At 43.9% G+C, this 14,385-nt stretch overlaps 1 protein-coding gene across 4 annotated transcripts in view; it reads right to left on the reverse strand.

Moving 5' to 3' along the window:
- Positions 1–14,385, reverse strand: part of LIMK2 (LIM domain kinase 2) — a 32,405-nt gene that overhangs the window by 13,355 nt on the left and 4,665 nt on the right. For 2 of the 4 annotated variants that reach the window (XR_008745785.1, XM_055795837.1), the window contains exons 3-6: positions 2,486–2,621; positions 1,085–1,194; positions 641–829; positions 76–181 (exon numbers count right to left, since the gene is read on the reverse strand). Coding sequence is in view for 3 of the 4 variants with exons in the window: in XM_055795837.1 (XP_055651812.1) it covers positions 76–181; positions 641–829; positions 1,085–1,194; positions 2,486–2,621 (541 nt within the window). In the remaining variant the exon portion in view is untranslated. Of the gene's footprint in view, positions 1–75; positions 182–640; positions 830–1,084; positions 1,195–2,485; positions 2,622–7,589; positions 7,961–11,512; positions 11,706–14,385 lie in introns of those variants that run through there. The other 2 variants (XM_027780940.2, XM_027780939.2) reach the window with 2 other exon arrangements.

Raw genomic sequence — 14,385 nt, forward strand, 5'->3', positions numbered from 1 at the left:
AAGAACAGTGCAGAGAAACAGAAAAGCTGTAGGAAGGCAGATGAGAAGGAGGCTTCAGAACAGAACTCTACCCACCTCCTCCACCTGTAATGTACGAATAGGAGCTCCATTAATCTCCAGGATTCGATCTGCAGGATGGATGGCATTTCGGACATCTGGGCTGATGTGCATCCTGTTAACTCTAAACATGGGAATTACAGTGTGTGTGTGAAGTCAGTTTAGCCAAAATTCTAAAAAATATTTCATCTCTGATGCTTCCCTTCGTATTGGTATTTTGAAATAAAACAATGCTAATCTACAAATACAAGGAGCTACCATTAGATTAAGCGCTTAGGTCTAAGCTGGTTTGGGGAGAGCTCTTCATTTGCCCAATGGCAAAAATTGTTAGTCCATTACAATTCTCCAAATGTTTTGTGTTCAGTGAAGGAGACAGCACTAAGAAATAAAGTTATCAGTTAAGGTCATCACAAGAGCAAAACGGAGACCAAACACAAATGGCTATTAGCCAACATATGTCCCTGTTGTGCCAGGACAGATCGTCCCAGCAGTTAAAGCAGCTAGCAGGACAGCAGCGCTGCAGAATTTTTACCAGCTCTCTCTGCACAGACATGTGCATTGCACACAACCCGGTCATACTCACTCTTTCACCTGGACACCAGTGGCATAGCTGGAGCAGCCACCCTCAACAGACACGGAGAACCCCCTCTTGCCATCAGTAGCTGCCGGCATGGAGATGAGGGTCAGGGTATAAGGCAGCTGCTCATGCAGAGACTCGGTGGAGTGTTTTTCTATCATCGGTGTCAGCACAATCTGGTTATGACATTTTCCACTAAAAGAAGTGAAGAAAGTCATCATGGCAGTGTCTTGTCCCTCCCTGCCAAACTCACACTTCTAAGTCCTTTCATTGACCATAAGCTACAGTTTTTAATGCTTACACCATTCCTTCCTTCCTCCCTCCCTCAATAGGCAGCTTCCTGGCATTCCTTAACATAGCATTCAGCTCAACCACGCTGAGCCCCCTAAGCATGGCTTTACACGTACAACAGGGAGCAACTCTGTGGCAAAGCGCGTAGCTCCGTCTTACCAGTAGAGATTGGAATGTCGCACGAGTGCGTAAGTGTCCCCATCTTCAATGATCACTTTGCAGCTCATACAAGCGAAGCACTCAGGGTGATACTTGTATTCGCCAGCCACCTACAGACAGAAAAGGGAGTAGCTTAGTAGGGCCAATATCCATCAGCAGATGCAGCTACTGCTTTTCTCTCCAATTAGTGTGTTCATTCAGATCTCAAAGTCAAGTGGTAGTTTCTCACTGGGAAGTTGTATTAGCCCATTCTACCTTTCCTGAACCCCATCCTTGGCATCTTGTTTGCAAAACTTCTCCGAAACAAACACGTCAACATGCAAAGCAAAGCAAAGCTCGTGTCCAGGAACCTCTGTTTTATCTGGCAGCTGTTCAGCTATCAAAAATAGTTGATACAGCCTGCTGCAGACTAGTAAACAAGATAATAAACCTTCCTGTTCAGTTGCTCTTGGCAAGATAACTAACGTTATGCCTGAATTAATAAAGCTGAAAGGGCTTTTTTTTTTTTTTTTCAGACAGGCAACACACAAATTCAGATACTTTACCAGCCAGCTGACAGAAAAAAAAAAAATAGTGAGCTGAGACTGAGACAACAAAATACCTTTCAAGAATATTTTTATTCATTGATCTGTTTTTCTATTTTCCTTATGAGAACTTCCCTTATTGACAGCATTTTGCAATGACTTCTGCCGACAATGAGAAATGGTCTGCACTTTTCTCAGTATTTCCCTTGGAGGTAGCAATCATATTACTGAGTACCATGCTGCTTTTATTTATGCCCTAGAAAAATAATGGTTATGTTTCATTCTTTACAGTTTTAAAGGTTAAATATTTGCAAGGATGTGGCAAGGAGGGGAATATTTAGGTAAGCCCCATATTGTGCAGGCAGAGTTCAATGTTTCAGACCCATCAGGACTAACACTACTTCAAGACACCATCAGCCTGAAAACCGCTCTGGCCAGAGTCCAGGTGGGACTTGAATGGCAACCTTCCCCAAAGCCAGAACCTGCTGCTTATCCTGAGCAGAGAGGTTTGATGCCACAGTGCAGTGGAAAATCACCCCATGGAGACACTGAGGAACTGTGCTACAGAAACTGAACAGATGTCCCCTTAATCACCTTTCTACTTCTCATGCCTGTGCACTTCAGCACCTTACTTTCTTTGTTCATATGCTTCAGATCCTCACAACTCCCTCCTTTGAGAGCTACCCTGTTCAAAATTAATCTTTATTCAGAAGATGCACACACAAACCTCATTTCTAACCTCTGATTAGAGTATCAAGGAGACTATTACCTTCAATTTATTTGGTTATCTGAATAGCTAGGGCAACTCGCAACCAGGTTTGAGGAGATGGAGGCAGGCATGTCCTGCCTCCGGGCGGAAGTCCTTCAGCGTCCTTACCATCACAGGTCCAGTCATCAGCAGAGAGCAGCCATGGCAAGATTCCCCAAACTTCCCCCAGTAGTCTTTGTGACAGTACAGCTTCCCATCTTTCTCATAGTACCAGTTAGTGAGGGGATCCTGACATTCAGAGCACCTTGAAAGAAACAAAGGAACAAAGTTCCAGTTGGCAACAAGTCACAAATCAATGAAAAAGTTCCTCTCCTGCATGGAGACATTCAGCAGCAGCTCACCACCAGTTCTTCTGGTGTGATGTACCCAGGGTATGTAAGGAGAAGTGGTATCAACCAACACAAAAAGACAAGCTTCCAAAGTTTAAAACAAATTCCATCCATTTATTAAAACACATCAGTAGGTTTATAAATTCTGCCTTACACTTATTGCTCCTCTGCTTTCTCCCTCTTCCTCCAGCTGCAGAGCTGACCGGCACAGACAGCTCTGTTATGTTTCCATTTACGTGTTTCTATAGCATCATACCATCTTATGCTGGAGCACCTCTCCCCTCAGCCAGTTTAGGAAAGGGGACAGAGAGGCAAGGATCCACTTCCCTAAGCAATGCAAAGCCAGTTTTGCACCAACCTTTCTATTCTTCTGTAAGTAGACCTCTCCCAAAAGGTAAACTAACTGCAGCATGTGAGGGAGTTTTCAGAGCAGTTTATCCCTTGAGCTCCACATACTTACTGCATCCACCAACTAACGGTGATGAAAGTCCTCCACCTCTCCCCACCAGCTGCTCTCCCCTTCTTTCTGCTGCTGACAGTGCATGAGAAAAAAAAACCCACAACCAACTAACCAACAAAATACCAAACAAAACTGTTTCTCTAATTTCATGGAGTCTCAAAATCCTTCACATATCCGTATCAGCTCCCATTTCAACAAGCAACCATTATTAATCCTCTATCTACACGCGCCCAAGAAACAAACAACTCCCCCATGCTCCAAAAAAAAAAGGAAAAAGATGCAGCAATTCTACTGCAGATACCATTTTAGCAAATGACAAGCAGAACCCCGATCTTCAGAGTTCCTGAACACAAAATAATCCTGTCTCAGCAGGATGCACTGGGCAAGGGAGTTTTAACTTCTGCAGCACCCACGCGGAGGTGTGACTTAATGGAGAGATAAGGCACAGACAGCAGTTGCATCACTCAAGATTATTCCATTAGCCCTGAGCAGCACGTTCTCAGACTTTAAAAGGAAAATTAGTCTGGTGTTGGCCATTTCTGAGCACAGAGTCCAAGGTGGGTTAGTCACCAATAACTGGTTCAAAGAAACACCTCAAGAATCAATGTCATTTTCTGTACGATGCTTTCCCAAAGGTGGAAGGAAGCATTTCTTCTGCCCCTTACCCCAACAACAACTGTCTCAGTTACTACACTGGAGGGGAACCCATGGCACTGGGGTGGGGGTTTAGGTGGGCACATGCCCTCCTGGACAGTCGGCCTCTCCGCAGCCAAATGTACCGCAGAGGGCTAGTGGCAGCAGAGGTGCACTTTTTACATGCTCCCAGGTCTGAGAGTGCTGTTGACTTCACCTTTCACAAGCTTCCCGAAAGCTTGTTTGTGCCAAAGACATTCCTTGTAAACTCCACCAGCTTGTAATGAGCGTGAGGATATGCGAAGCTGGTTGTGCTCCAACATGGAGAGTTATTTGCTCCATCTCAAGAGGCTGCAAAGGAACAAGGTAAAGCTGCTTGTAAGCAGCCTATGGTTTTAGGTGAAAACACACCTCATGAGGTATTTAGTGCCGTACCCTACCCTCAGGAAAGTTACTCCTTCTAATGTATTTGGCTTTTATAGTGTTTGCTCTCCCAGCTGAGGAGCTCCAAACCCTGTCTGCACCCCCCCAGCAATGGGAAAGAACTCCAGCACGTGCAACAGGCCCTGCCAATTCTGTCTGAGGCAGGGGGAGCAGTAACTTAACATTGCTACACACGGTACATGCACCATTACAGCCTCAGCCCTGGGGCACTGTCACGGTTACACCCAGCTCTTGGTATGCAAGAGACCTAGGGGGCATTGCAGCACATTTTGCTTTCAACCACTAGCCTTTGGCTTTCATTTGCAGCAAATACCCTACGCTGAATGATCAAGTAGGTGAGTGGGAGGGAGAAAAGAGCAAGTGGAGACTAACAGCCCAGATTTCTATCACCTTGTGGCAGGAACATCTGGCTCAGCATGGGCAAATTGGATCCCTCAGACCTATCCAACTTCTGCATGCATGCCTGTACCAGGTGTGTGCTCCAAGAGTGATTACATCTTCAAACAGGGAGCTGTGACCAGACCTGCAGTTGGGATGCAGACAGTGATACTGGAGACCGTTCCACCAGGACTTCAAGACCTGGCTTTCCCTCTTAAGTTCTCTCCAAGCAGGTGGGTTATGTATTTATCTGTTTTTAAGCACAAGACCTTCCCTTCCTCACCCCTCTTCGATTTCACCTTCAGCCACTCCTTTTTCTCCCTAAGAAAGTAAGAAACTCCTGCAAAAATAACACAACTACAATTCCGTTTAGATAGGTTCCAGAGGATCACGTACGCTTGGCTTGTCTTTACATTTCCCCTACCTCTTCATGGTTTGATTACAACCTTAAAGCACTTTGATTAGTTTGCTTCCATCCGGAAATAAGCACTGGTATCTAATTTGCAACACGCCCATAGCAAAATGAAGGTGAGGAGGTGGAGCCAGCAAGCAGTCAGTTCTTTGCTATGCAATTAAACAAATCTGGGCAGGACAAGTTTGCGGCTTAAGGCTCAGAACCCCACCCAGAGCAATGAGGCAACAGGAACAAAGGAACCAGCCCCAGAGAGGGTAGGTGCTAGTTATGGGTCTAACTGGCTGCTTCATTAATCACTGCAAGCGGACAGGGCTATGGCCCATATGGTCAGGCACCACCTTCTGTTACTTACTACGCATTCTGTACCGTAGGAATTTAGATCTGTCAGGCATGCAGAACAGGCTGACAGCACACAGGTATAGTTTCAAGACCCATTTCAACTATTTCAGTGCCTTCACCCAAACGGTAAAGGCATCGCGTGATTGTTCCACACAACTCTCATTGAAGAGATATGTCAGAATTTTATCTCAGAAGATATAAGTTACCACTCCTTCCTTTCTCTCCTCGCTAGAGCATGTGGCATTGCAGTGCTGCTGTTGCCAGGGCTTCACATCACCTGAGATAGGAATACAATTACTTCTACAGGTATTAAGCAAGCTAATCTGTGCCAGTCACCAAAACCAAAAGAAAGGAAGATTTCTTGCTCTTCTGTCTTTTACAGATTAGAAACAGCTGACCCTCTCTTAGGTTATTTGCTATTCTTGCTACAGAGTAACAAAGCATGGTAATCAAGTTTCTTGGAGGACTGGTAACAGCCATACCCGACTCCCTCCTGCTGCCCAGCCACAATTTTCAGACTGCTCTGATTATACAGTCCCATACATTACGATTCTTTGCTTCCTAGTCTTGACTATAAAGAATAAATTAATCTGCCTCCTATAGACATCCACCAGGAAACCCAGGCAGCACCTGAGTGCAGTGTTCAGCCCTGATGCTCTGTAGCACAGCAGGTGCAGAAAGAGTTCACAAATCGCTGCTTGATGGCTACTTGGTTTTGTGGGGGGTAGTAGGAGGATCAGGTCACAACAGGTAACCAGCCTGGTTTTCAGCAGGATGGGAGATTCAATTGATGTGGCATCTCTTTTACATCTAAATGAAAGCCAATACCCTCATGGAAGCAAAGACTTCCCTGGCACTGAAGAGACAGATCCCTTTGAGAAGGGCTCATTAATAAAATGCACCCCTCACACTACCCTGTCAGGCTAGATCAGTTAACGCTAGACAGGCTTGAAAGAGCTGTGGTTCCAATTCTGCAGGCAGAGTTGGGGAGAGGACAGTCACGCAGACAGAAAGCTGCAGAATAAAACATAACCCCAGCCTGTAGCTTACCCAGACTTCTCACCCAGCCTTAGCACAAGTGTGCGCTCTGGCTACGCAAGAGACACTAGACAAGGAAGAACAGATGCTACAGAACAGACTAAGTACTAGAAGACACAGTGTTTAAGCTCTGACTATGCAAAACCATTTCCACACACTCAGAAAAAGGTCTATCTGTGGCTTAGCATGATGCCCTACACGTATTACAAGTAATGTCTGTTCCCTCTGAAAGTGGATGCTGTTTCTGACAGTTGCCTGAAGAAGCTCAGCAAACGTGCAGCAGTACTTACTCCTATCCCAGCCCATTTTAACAAAAGGCTCCTTACACCCTAATCAGTACAAAAGTGTTTGCAGGAACAGGATCAATACTGAGCAAATCCGAGCGGAGGGGACAGGAGGGAGACAATGAAACTGCAAGCTGTGCCTTCCCCCATCCATTCACCTTATCAGCACATCAGTGTCAGTCACAGTCCTGGCTGTGTTCAGTTCAGCCCTACGACCAGTTTTCATTATGGAGATGTAAGGCAATCAAAGCTTTATTCTGTTGCTATGCCTTTCTCAAGCCTCACTTGTTCCACTGGACCAAGAACAGTTGTTAACATAAACCAAAAAATCATAGAAAAATCCTTTCCACATAAGGGAAGCGTGCTGCTCGTCCCTAGTTACCTGCAAAGTACTCCATTTCTTTTCTCAAACAAGGTTCTGCACTGCCTCACTGCAGATTACATCACTCTCCTGAACTTGCAACAGCAGCACCTCACCTCACCCTGTGCTATGCCCAAGCACGAGTATCTTCACGAGTAGCCTCGGAGGAGACACAAACAGCAGCAGCCATAGTAATCTCATTCCTCTGGCAGTAGAGAAAGCACAGGGACATCGGTACAGTGGCAGATGCAATGTTGCTCTGAAAGGGAGCCTGCGTGCCGGGGCTACAAGGCACTGCCTCGGGACACAGGTGCTGTTCCCTCGCACCAGAGAGCTGTGAAGAGGCTGGAAGAAAGAAACTTCCCCATCGCCGCCTCAAAGCAAGACGGGGTCCCAGTGTGAGGCCAGCTGTTCCCTGCACACAAGCACTGGGCTTCATTCTTCACACCTCACACGCTAACTGCTTAGGATAGCATTACAGGGGGGAAACGACACTGTGAAGGTTCACTGCTAATCCTGCGCAAGACTTACCGAAATGGATCCTTGGGAGCAAAGTAAGCTGGGGCAGACAAGTAACTTCCCATCTTCAACACTGGATAAACCGGCTCAGCCACAAACTTGTCCAACTGCCTCTGAACAGCTCTGTTCTGCCAACATGGCAGCAGCCAGTGCTCATTTAATCCTGCGCTGATTCAGATACTTCACCTCTCTTTGAAGCTGCCCAAGGAATGCCAGGTCTCTCGGCTGCTCATTCCTTTTCAGATTTTTCCTGGCTCCCATGGCTATAACCACCTTCTCCTGCACTCTGCTGCAGCAGCACTCTTGGGAAGGATAGAATAACTGCTAACCGGGCTACTTGGACATGCTTCTGCAATAGTTCCTGCGAGCTCTGCTGCCTGCTAACTATTGTCAAGTTTTCCCTTCTCTGGTTCCACCCAAGGGTGGGAGGGGAGGAGGAGCCATCGCAGGAGGACAGCGTGTGGCTACAGAGGCTGAGTAAGCTCTACTTCTTCACATGGGGTGGAGCTTTGATCCTAAGAGGGGCTGACTTAGTAAGTGCTGAAAGATAGCAGCTTTTGCCAAAGTAAGAGCCAAGTGCATAAATGTGAAATTTCTCTTTGCAGCAGTGGCACATTCTGACAGAGAAATCAAGGAAGGCAGAGTCTGACAAAGACAAGTAGCCACATCTCCAAACACATCAAATAAACATTTAGTGCATACCTTCCTAAATCCCTCACAGTGAGTGGGGTTATACTGCCTTCACAAGACCTACAAATTTTTTCCTCTTGCAGGAGGTAACTCACAGTGTGTTTCGTCCAAGGAAAAATAACTTTCTTTCCAACACTATCTTAACAGAGTTCATTGCAATCACTTAACCTAATCTTCATCTCCTGAATGGAAGCCGAGAGGTATAAATCAGCACAGATGAGTACTCTCTCCTGCTTGCAGCACATGTAGTTATATCATTCTGCCTGCTCTGAAGCCAAGCATGATCTCTAGTGGCCTAATCAGCTAAAGCTGTTTGCAAGACACTCAGAAATGCAACAAACATATGCTGCTGCACTGAGCCCTCCCATTTTTGTACAGTCAGCAAAGCCTGGCATGCCTGAACACAGCCTGAAAATCATGCTATGTTCCAGAGGCAAGAGTACTCAAATGTGCTTTTACTGGAGATGCTCGTCTCAGCTGGCATATTGTTCAAGGGACGCTTGGGGCTGGGACAAGACAGTCTTGGCTGAAGATTTGACAGCTGCTGCTCGCTGTTGAAGTAAGCAGAAAGCCAGGCTGCCTTTTGGGTTGTTTCCTCCCCCCGCTTTTAATAAGCAGCCACCTTTCTGGAGAAAAGAAAAAAAAAAAGTAACTTTCACCCATTCGGTGCAGTTTCTAGGCCTGGCTGTAAAAGTGCAGTGAAGCCTAGTGCTGCAGAGTTGTCAATTCCAGCACGGGTCTAATTCCTTCTGACATTTCACACAGCTCTACTGGAAGCAGCAACACGGTGAGTCTGTGTCTAGGAATGCACTCTGGTCTCCCACACTCCCTATATGTTGCGTGCTGAAAATGGGCCAGCGCTCACAATCCAACGCTTCCCTGGCTATCAGCACCACCCCACCACACACGCATACCTACAGTGCATCACAGAGCCCGTCCCCTGCCCAGCATCACCTACAGACAAAAGCTTTTCCCCACAATTCTGCTGCCATGGGCTGAAGTCCCTCTGAGGGGGACTCCACGTGACCTCATAAATCCCGACTCTTCAGACAAAACCTTTGAAGATTTGATCCACAGATGTGATAAGCAGCCAGCTAGTCTGTGAATGAAGCCAGCAGATAAAGCCTAACTTCAAAGTAATAAAAACCACCCAGACAGCTAAGCAACTGGGAAGGGATTTTGTTTGAGACTTCCTTAAAGCTAAAGGACACATAGTCAAATGTCTATTTAAACAGGAAACATCTTATCAAAATTATTTTACTTTTGCAGCAAGCCCCAGCAGCAGCCAGTAAGTTACTTTTTCCTATGCAGAATTCTCTTGTTGCTTCTTGCCTTTTTATTCTCTCTGTGACCTGTTTGAGAACACAATAGCTTTGATAAAAGGGCTCTGGAAAAGGTGTTAATGCGTTCATACATTCTAGATCTGAATTCCTGCCAGAATGACTGTACTTCAAAAATGCTGATAAACAGGTGTGTGTGGACCTTTTCTATGTAATTTTACCGATACCATCTCTGAGGGCCAAAATGCACTGAAGCAAATTTCTTTTTCACCAACTGAAGGCAGGTATCGGCATCTTCTCTCTTGCAAATACTGACAGCATTTCCACTACAAACACGTACCCATCACAGGGGGTTACTTTCCTTACTATGGTTTAGAATTGTACAGTAAATTTTGCCAGAAAGAAGCCTGAGAAATATAACAAAAGGAACAAATTAAAAACCTCAACAATGACTTAACATGAAATTTATTGCAATTGAGTTGCAGATGTTATTTTATCCCTGCAGAAATGCATCACATACCTACTGTGATATTCAAGGGATTAATATCTTAAAACAGCTGGGGTTAGGCTGCACATCTAGACACCCACTTTAACATGTAGCCCAACAGCATGTCTACAGACAGATGTATTGCTCAGCACATCTACCAGCCCGAAGACACACAAATTTATCCTGGCACAGACAGGCACTTTGGTGTGTGTGGGACTGGTATAAGCTGGGGAAGACGCATCTGCTTGAGGCCTTAAAGCGTCTGCCGCAAGCCTTTGTTTCAGCATGGGCGCAGCTTGGAGGCATTCCAAGTACTTCAGTACAATCCCAACACCTCATTGTATTTCCAAGGCACTTGCACATAACACGTGCTTTACTGCTGTTGAAAGACAGTCAGCTCCTGACACCAGCTCCTGAAACTAATACCGTTTTGATATGCACATACCTCTGAGCGAAACTAAAACAAGCAGTGAAGCGAAGCTCTTCTCCATCACTGCATCTTACTTCCAAGCAGCAGCAGAATTTCAAACCAACACAGTGGTGCCTTCTCAGTACCTAACATCACTAAGCACAACATTAGAATGGAGATACATTTTTTATCTCCACCACATACTTGTCTAGTGGATGCAGACCTCCTGAATATGCATAGGCTGAGAAGCAAAACGAAGAAAATTAAACTTATTGAAACTTCATAGATTATACAGGGTTTTGGAAGCAGTGACCTCTGATCTGTAAATGCAGCACAGACAGCAGTAAGACCAGCGCTTACACCACTGCACCTTCACTCACTTCCTAATACGCTGGTTTTGCCTGTGCAGGCTGCTAAACTCCTCAAGAAGGATTCTGTCTCACACATGTGGAGCCTACCACATACTGGGCTGTGTGAGTAACTCTTAAGTACCTTGATATAATAATGCTCTGAAAATAATGCCCTAAAGGACAAGCTGCACAAGTCAACTAAAAAAAGTTCAGACTGGAATGCCCAGCTCCTCCTTAAAGGGTCTTCAGCGGTGTCCTGTAGCTGACGAGATTCCCCTGAGGAATGTGGCTGCTTCCACCTGTGAAGTGCTTCATTGTTCCTTTGGATTTTTGAACTCGAACAGTCATGGTGATCTGCGTACAGACACTTAGCAACTATTTCTCCCTAAATCTGATAGCGAGGTGGTGAATTTCAATGCTGATGGAGACACCACCAAAGAGACATTCCCAGGAGTCTGCAGGATTAGTGGAGAAGAGCTTTCACTTCTGAGGCGCTATCTTTAGCCTTCTGTTACTGCCAGAAACTGGAGAAGATAGGGAAGAGGAGATGATTATTGTCTTCCCATAATTCAGCTACCTTTTGTTACTATGGATCTTTTCCCTCCTCTCAAGTTCAGCTGCGGTGTGTGTACAAACCTGACTGTGTTCACAGCTGAAAAGCTACAAGAAGATTCAAAGCATCAAACGCCCCCATATTTCAAATTCGTCTTAATACACACCTTTCTTACATCTTTCTTTGTCAACATTTATTCAGTTGAGCTTCATATCCTGTCACTGCAGAGCTATTTGTCCTGTGGGGAGGAAGCAGCTTCTGGAAAACGAAGGCCTGTGCCAAACAGAAGTGATCCAAAGTCTAGAAAATACCATCCATGAGAAATGGCTAGGTCCAGGGCTTCTTCTGTCTAGGAGAGACTGATGGGAGACACAACTGCTGCTTTCAAACAGGAAAAGGCTACTGGAATAACAGAAGGGGGAAAAAGCTGGTTTTCTGTGCCCACTGTGATTATGATTAGAAGAAACTATTTAAATTACAATAAATGAGATTTCTGAAGATAGAAAGAAGCTTCTAATACTAAGGATAATTAAGTGTTAGTAGACATAGTCTGAAAGACAGAAAACCTACACTGATGGGAGACTGTTAGGTGACCAATTTCTTGATCATTCCTAAGCCATAGAATTTACTTGCTTCAAACACAAGTTGAAGTTTAGTAAATAGCCTAAGAACCACAGAAAACAGATTTAGAAAATACCTTGAGAAGTCATCTATCTTATCCTGCAACCCCCAAACGGGTTTAATACAAGTTTCCCTGGCTTGCCTTGCCCTGCCCCCAAATGTGAAAAGAATCAAAGCAATTCACTAAGTTTTGCTGAGCAAAAAATATTTCTATAGCACAAAAAATATGCCATTCAGTATAGAAAAATCATGCCTTTGTAAGACAATCAAATCACTAGAGTTGGCAAATTAATAGTGGTTCTCTTTTTGTTCAGTAGCCTGGAGCTTAGGGCATCCCCTCGATGCATGGAGAGCTAATCCAGTTCTGTTTTCTGGCCATGGACAATTGTCATGCTGCAGAGCACATAACGGGCAGGTGACAAGGGATTCTGGGAAGAATCTACTTTTAACCTTGTTCCGCTACAGAGAAACAGTCAGAAGGAGTATTTGTTTTAAATTCACTTCAGAATACCAGTAGGAGACAGAGCCAGGAGTTCTTCTGCACTCAGCCAAAACAGTTCCATTTTTTTTAAAGTATTCATTTAGAGAAAAGAGCCTTCTGGTGGTTACAACACTCCTTGTGTGTTGGTTTTAGCTCCAGTAAAGGTTAACAAAAATGGAAACAGAGTAATGCATTCAAGAAGAGTGACTCTGTTAGGTGAACTGATTTAACTCTAGGTAATAAGGCAATTTTTATTGTGATTTAAGCAATTTTTTTTTTTTACTTTAGATTTCTTTTTTTACAAGTGCCACCCATTTCTTAACTATTTCCAGACTGTATTTAATTTTAGCCAATATATTCTACTGGAAAGTCAACTTGTTGCTTACAATATAAAAATGTAATCCTTGATCAGTATATAAAAAAATTAATATGTATTTAGTCAGGTATCAAAAGCTTACACTTTTTATTCATACAGTGGTTTATATTATTAAGTTAGCATAAAACTATTTCATAATATTATAATTTGTAAAAAATAATACAAAAAGCCATGAGAATTTTTCCTGAGGTCAAGCTGCATCGCATATACATAAAAATCTGGCGTATTAAGCAAAATCAAAATATCTGTCCAAACTGAATTAACAGTTTCTGGTCACCATCATCTCCAGTGCTTTATACCTACTAAGGAAAAATTTTGGGCTCATATAAAATTCCTCTTCCAGAAAGAGGAAGATGAGCTTTTCTGCTCTTCAAACTCCTGATGATTTTTCAGCTTTTACTTAACTGGTTTTGGTATAAACTAAATAGTATACTTTAAAATCTGTAACTGTAAAATCATCAGTTACCTTCATTAACTTTTGTTGAAGATATACAGCGCACAGTTTTTCTCTGAAGTGGTGGGTTTGGCTTTTGTTAGAGATTTCTGCAGCAAGCCTGGGTTGCTTGGCTACTTAAATTAGATATATTTTATAGATGATAGTAATATACATCCTCTGTTATTTCATGGTTAGGAAGGAACTGAACCTCAGCTGTCCTCCTTCCTAAAAAGTTCTTAAGCCCCCTGCTACAGTAGGAATTCTTTTCCACCGTTTCCAAAAATTTTCTTCATATGGATCCAAAAGCATTTTCTACCTGGATGTATTCAACAGGCTTGATCTCAATCATGGGTTTCAAATAACCCAAACTGGATTTTTAACAAATACTGTGTCCTTAAGATTAAGCCATGCAGCTATATCTGGGTCTTCTCATCCCATCCTACTCCAATTCAAATATGCAATATCCCTGCAGGAAGAGGGAACAGTCTTTAATTTCATTTGTCTTTACCTGTGGGGAGAAAATCCCCCCCCCCCCCCCCCAAAACACCAACAACAGACATCAAAATACCAGGTATCAATACTTTATTCAAAGGTATAATTCAAGGCAGTATCTTCTGGTTTGTAATATGGAAAAAAGTTGGACTGAAAGCAGTAAGAACAGCATGCTCCAGGTCAAAAAAAACCCTTCTCTTCCAATAATCCCCTTTGGCAAAAGCGATCCAGACCGAGGAAAAAGATACCTTGCCACTTCGCACTTTCCCTGTCCTGGTGTGGTGTTTGAAGTTCTGTGCAATCTCAGTTCCAAATCCAGTGGAACTGTGTATCAGTGAAAAGCAATGACCTTTGAAAGCATTATGCTATCTCAACAGAATTCAGAAGCACAGAAGTACATTCAGAGTTAATTCACAACAGACATTGTGACAGAAACATCCAAAAAACATCCTCAGCCAGATCCAACCTATCGGATTCAAGCCTAAGGACCAGCTGGCCAAAGAACAGTTTAAAAAATCCAAGACACACAAATAGGGATTTGCTTGTCCTTCCAGCCACAGCAGAGAAAAAACAGGTTTCAGAGACAAAGCTCCTGTAGATGCAGTTTAAGGAAGGAGGGAAGTGACAAAAAAA

The sequence above is a fragment of the Falco peregrinus genome, chromosome 2 (genome assembly GCF_023634155.1).
Source record: "Falco peregrinus isolate bFalPer1 chromosome 2, bFalPer1.pri, whole genome shotgun sequence".
NCBI classification, from domain to species: Eukaryota; Metazoa; Chordata; class Aves; order Falconiformes; family Falconidae; genus Falco; species Falco peregrinus.